The sequence below is a fragment of the Pseudonaja textilis genome, chromosome 17, assembly GCF_049901715.1.
Source record: "Pseudonaja textilis isolate UNSWEBS1 chromosome 17, rPseTex1.2, whole genome shotgun sequence".
Classification (NCBI taxonomy): Eukaryota; Metazoa; Chordata; class Lepidosauria; order Squamata; family Elapidae; genus Pseudonaja; species Pseudonaja textilis.
The window spans coordinates 3,165,012-3,171,011 of NC_142006.1; the positions used below are offsets into that span (position 1 = coordinate 3,165,012).

Sequence of the window (6,000 nt, forward strand, 5' to 3'; positions counted from 1 at the left end):
TCTTTGTGGCCTGAGGGTGCACTCTTGACATGCTCCCAGGGAGTGTTGAGTCCCAACAACTGCGTGGAACCCTTTGTCTCTTTCTGTGTCCGCTGCGCAGTGGTTCATAGCCGTGTCTTCTGACTGCCACCTGCTTTGTCTTCTCTGTGCGCTTGGGGCAAGTGCCAGCATGGGTCTCAGCTCGCGTCTTCTCACCGGCCTCTGTGTTGGGGTACGCGAGTCCCTGCGTTTTTCTCCAAGCTCTCCGCCCTTCTGCCTTCGTGTCTGAACTGCCCTGTTGCTCTCATGTTGTCTTTTCAGAATCACTATCACTGATCCTTGAGGACTGGCAGAAACCGGTACGTTCTTCGCTGTGTTCACCCCGGCCTCCGCTGATGCACGAGTCGGTGTGGTTAACCTTTCTGTCTCCTCGTCCCATTTCCTCTCCATCTCGCCCCACCCAGTTCGCCCTTGTGCCACACCTGCCTCTCCTAGAACAGCATGGGGGTGGGGGGGTCTGTAGGGGATAGCCTTGCTTTCTCCACCCGGCCTGCAAACCTCTTGGCTGTTGGGAGGACCGGGGAAACCTTCAGCAGCACAAAGACGTCGTTTGTAGGAAGGAGACGAAGAACCATGGTGGTGGGTACCTATTAGATCCCACAAAACTGGGCAGTGGGACAGAGAAGAGACAGACATGGGTGACGTCCCCAGTTTTGATCCACCTATTGTTGTCTCAGCCTGGAGTATTGCTTTCTGGGGTCCCAAATTGCAAAACTACAACCTAGGTTCCTACAACTTTGATTCCTGGTGTGTACTCTGTTTATTTAAAGCCTTTCCCAGCATTCATCTCCTAATTGTACACCCAGACTGCAGTAGAGTAGCAACATTGGGTTATGTATGTTTTAGTGACATTTGTGGAAGAACATTCCTCTAGATTGCACTCCAGGGCAGTTTGGGTCTCAACTCCTCTTTTTAAGAAGGATGGAGAGCCATCGTCTCGGCATTTGAAGGACTGAGGCAGAACTTTAGAACCGTAAGGTCCTTTGCTGTTCTTGTGTATCTTCTCATCACTAAAAACGCTGAAGTTTGTCGTGTCTTCAGCATCAAGTCCATGTTTGTCCGTGGTGTGGCAATGTTACGTAGAACAAGAAGGCGGCCAGTTGAATCCCACCAACTCCAGGGCTTGCAGATGACAATGTGATATTTCCCTAACGGAAGTGTCATCTGTTATAAGGGTTCGATGCTTTCCTAACTCAGGTGCTGTCCAGTTATATATCCCATCATCCCTGTTCATCACACACAAGACATAGACGATGCCTCCAATGACAGTTCCCCTCGTGAGTTTTCTTCCGACATCTCCTATACCCAACTTCATTTTCTCTACTGTAGAGCCTGCCCCCACTCTGTATTTATTTATTTTTTCTGCATAGCCTTCCGGACACCCCACCCTAACACCCTCAAAAAGTTTCAGGGACTTACTCCACCGTTCTCACTTAATTTGAGGGAAAGAATAACAGATGGTGGGAAAAACCTTGAATAGACCTCATACATTTATGTGAATTTAAGGTAGGGCAGTTGCAAGATTCCGATCTTTGAGAATGTTTCTCTCTTTTGTAATGTGGTTTGTTGATGCTGGGAGCCTCACCTTTGCTGCGGCTTTTCCCTCTCAAAGTCCCAACAATCAACACTGCAGTTAAGAAACAGAGAATTATTCCAGATTAGTCATGAATTTCAGCTCCTAACATGCCCTGTTATCTGTTTGACTAGCTGGAGCCTCTAAGGACCATAGCCCATCGACATTGGGAAGAACGTAAGCGCCTCCTTTCTACAAACGGGAGGTCCAAATTGGCATTGAAAAATGAATATGGACAGTCAACCAAACAGTTGTAGCATTGGCAGCCAAGGTCAACATTTATGACCAGCATAAATGTTATGCATCAAGAGGGTTCATCTATTTCTGCTTAGGGTTGCATGAACGTGTTCCTCTACTGGAACATTTTCACATTGCCAAATCCCTGCCCAATCTTTGTGTGTGAGAGTGTGCGTGCCTGGAATGTCTATGTGCCAAAAGAAAAATAAATAAGAGAAGGGATTTACCCCATCTTCCCCAATATTAACACACTCGCTTCCTTTTAAACTGGATAAGGAATACCATGACATAAAACCTGCATTTGCTGTTGATGTTCTTTCTAACTAGTTCTTGAAAAACAGAGAGAGAGAGAGAGAGAGAGAGAGAAAGAGAGAGAGATTGGATAAGGAAGCAGTGGGCTTGGAATGAAATAAGAAAACCCTTCATAGAAATTCTGATAAAGTCCTCTTTAAGAGGCCCAAACCGTACCAGGTGCACTCCAGACCTTAATGGAGGCGTGAGATTTTGTTCTTGTGTTTAAAAAAAAAAACCAGAGTGAGTCCAATGGTTTATGGTTGGGCACATTAATCTCCAATGTATCTCATTCCACCATCCAGAACTCTGGTTAGATCCTTCCTTATCTTACATCAGAGGCTTGTAGCTCAACTGGCAACATGACAACCCACCAATAGGTGAAAGTTGGTCTTTCTCCTAAAGGGTCTTTTTGAATTCGTGGCTTCTGGTCCATCCAATTCAATTCAGGCATGGCTACTCAGTTTTTGTTGGACTCCTTATAAGAGCTGGTCTTTCTGAAGAAGCTCCGCTGTGGCCCTTTTGGGACCTACTGTTAAAAAAAACCACCAAAGATTGTGGGAAGCCCTGAGAAAATCAGTTAGAGGTGACTTGGAAAAGGCCACATGGTCACTTCTATAAGTCCACAGAGCTGCATTGGAAGAAGTAGTTCACGTTTAATCCATTTGTCATCTCCCAAAGTAAATTGAGGTTGATGGACCAGAAATGCCCATGAAGGCCACAGCATCCAGCCAACCTTGGTTGATCTTGGAAGACCAAGGTTGTAGCCTAGGCTGGGAAGTTGAAAAACACACCAGAAGACCTCTTCATATTGCACCTATGAAAATTACATGGTCATTGCCATGAAGTTCTTTGCAACTTCAGGAAATTGGTGACAGAGGCACTTTGTTAATGAAGATGGCCTTGGAAGCCTTCAGAGATGGGGGTCAAGGCTTGTTCAGGCAGATAGCCTTAACTTTCTTCCATAATTCTTTCTAAAATATGCTGTTTGGATTTTCCAACATTTCACGTTGAATCCAGTCCATCAGTGAATCCAATCAAGTTGTACTTGAGTTGAAAGCATAATTGATGGTTGCTTCTCCCTCCAGGAAAGATCTCACTCCATTCATGCCCTTGGAGTGGTCCTCACAGCTCGGAAGGCTTGAAGAGGGTGTGGGGGGAATCCCATGTGGGGCCAGGTGAATGGGTGAAGCTCCTAGAGGGTGCAGACCAGCAATCAGGTTGATGACTAGCTGTCAACTTCAAAAACAGGCCTTCACAGAGGGTACCTCCATCTCAAATAACATTTTTCTTCATGCGCTTGGACAAACATCGCCATTGTTGTGCTTCATGCTTCTCAACAGCCATCTAGGGGCCAGGACCACCATCCAGTGGTGGGGCTTGGGAAAGCCTGGATGGATTCCATCCAGAAGACCAACCACCAGATTCCATCCAAGGGTCACCAGAACGTCCTCTCTTTAATCAGCAATTTGGATGCGAAAAGGGGGTTAAAATGAGTCGCCGCCGTCAGGGACATGGACACAATATCCGTGGTCCTGGCCAAGATGAGGTGGTGAGAAGCATGACCAATTGCAGTTGGCCACCATGCTAATCTCCGTCTGTGTGTTTCTCTTCTCGCTTTCTTTTTATCTCTTCTGCCTTCACAGCCGGAAGGGCCCTTCTTCACCTACACGAGCCACATTAATCCGACCAGCTGAATCTTCCCTCTTAGATTTATAACCCAAGGCCTGTAGACAGCTGGTGACAAGCCCATGTTTTTGTTGTGCCTGGGTTTCCCCTCTACTCTGCCAACCCAGCATCCCCTCGGCTCTTCTGCCCCTTCCTCCATGTGGTTTTAAAAAAGAAACAACAACATGCTCGTTTAGTGAATTGAGCCCTTTGTCTATTAGTGTGCGTCCGTATTGCTTGTGAGCCTAGAGTAGTCCTCCTAGTCAAAGGGCATGAATCGTGGATGCCGTTGAGTTCTCCGCAGCGCAGACTTAACAGGAGCATCCGTGCCTCGACGTACCCAACTCGTCTTGGGTTCGGTGTCCTGCCTGCCTGGGTCAGCTGTAGCCCTTAATCCGTAGCAACGTAACCCATTTCGTCCCCTTTACCGTAGTAGAGACAGAAACCCATGGTCTTGTACTGCAAACTCTTTTGAGAAGGACCACACTCAGCGAGAGGACCTGGACTGGAATGCTCTCATGTTCTTGAGAAGTGGGATTGAATTCAAGGTGCAGCCACGGGGGCCCGATGGGGGGCTGATCCCCCCTTTTTTTCAAGCAGGGCCAACTGTTTTGGTGGCCTGGGAGGGCTTCCTGGATGGCGCAGACTTCCAGAGGATCGGATCGGATCGATCAAAACCAACGTTCAGAGGTCACCCTCCGTTCTCGGAGAGACCCAACAGGAGACTTGGTGGCTTCAGCTAGTTTTTCTGGCATGATACCTTCCAACCGAGAGACCGAGCTTTGATCTAGTTCCTTCTCAGCCAGAACGGACCAGCTGATATTTTCCAAAAAAAGAGAGTTTGCTGTGTAAATGTTTTGAGCTTGGCTTCCGACAAAAAAAAAAAAATCAAAACAAGGACCTCTTCAAACGTGTGTTGATGTCTTTGAGTATTCTGGTGATTCCATTCACTTCCTTGCATGCAGGATGTACGTATTTCATTACGGGGGGGGCAGAAAATACACATTTTTATCACCAACTTGGACATCCCTCGGCACCGGTTCTGTGACCTACCTGTTTAGGAATAAATGTGGAAAAAAAACAAAACTCTCCCACTTTCCTCCTCCTTCTAAAAGCCACAATTTAAGTCCAACCCCGTTTCCAATTTACGTTCCTTGATCCGAGCAGTTTGAGTTGAGTTTTGATGTCTGTTCCTTTCTGTATTTTAACTGTTGTTTTAATTCTTTTGTTCCTCCCCGTATCCTTCTCCTTCTTTTTGTTCCCCTTGTCTTTCTTCTTTTCTTTCTTTTAAATTCCAGCCGGCCTAGCAAAGCCAGTCCCTCTCGTCCGGAGAGTCCAAAGGCACCGTTTGACATGTAACTCTGCTCATCCATCCTTTTATCTGCCTCTTAGCTGTCCTGTCCTGGAATGATCGAACGCACATCTTAAAAACAAAAAACACAAAAAAAACCCCACAGCTTTGTTCTGTCGTAGCTTGTGGCTTGCACATATCAGATACGACTCTAGTGAAACTGTATTTTTATTTTTATTTTTGGTCCTTTTTTTTCCGTCTTTCTTCCTGGTTGCTTAAAAGGAACTTTAAACAAAGCCAATGAGTTATATTGTAGTAATGAAACACATCTTTACTGTTATATAAATATCTATAAATATATACATATATATATAAAGATCTAAATCTATATGGTGTCCAGATGTTTTAAAGCCTTTAAATGCCTCCAGTTGGATTTTAGCAAATACTCGAGTAGGAAGAATGTGTGTTTGTGGGTGTGGGTGTGGGTTACACACAGGCACGCACCTAATAAAAATGTAATTCAGTCGCTGCAGCTGGGTTATTGATCCCAAATCGTGGGTGATTTTTTTTTTTTTTGCAGTCCTGATAGTACTTGTAATGCCGTGTGTGACCTATCATCTCTTGTTCACTGGCTGAAATAAATTATTTCTGTATAACAGAGAGACGTCATGGTTTCAATAAAATCCTCTCTCGGTTCTTTCGCATGTCATATTTGATGGGGAAAGTCTTCACTGCAGGAATCCAACACACGTTGCTCACTTATTTTATTATTGATTCAATTTCTTTGCCGTCCCTTTCTTGCAACACATTTCGGTGGTCTTTCACACCACGTGTGAGTTTGTTCCAGGAGACCAACTTGGTTCGTTTTAACGGGGGCTCGTAGGACTTGGGGCATTGTGCA

General features: G+C 45.6%; 1 protein-coding gene across 14 annotated transcripts in view; it reads left to right on the plus strand.

The window, feature by feature from the left end:
* DNM1 (dynamin 1) overlaps positions 1-5,752 on the plus strand; it is an 81,124-nt gene extending 75,372 nt beyond the window's left edge. For 4 of the 14 annotated variants that reach the window (XR_015739759.1, XM_087914574.1, XM_087914567.1 and 1 more), the window contains one exon: positions 5,107-5,752. Coding sequence is in view for 11 of the 14 variants with exons in the window: in XM_087914574.1 (XP_087770700.1) it covers positions 5,107-5,167 (61 nt within the window). In the remaining 3 variants the exon portion in view is untranslated. Of the gene's footprint in view, positions 1-300; positions 339-1,236; positions 2,074-3,786 lie in introns of those variants that run through there. The other 10 variants (XM_087914566.1, XM_087914568.1, XM_087914565.1 and 7 more) reach the window with 6 other exon arrangements.
* The last annotated feature ends 248 nt before the right edge of the window (positions 5,753-6,000 follow it).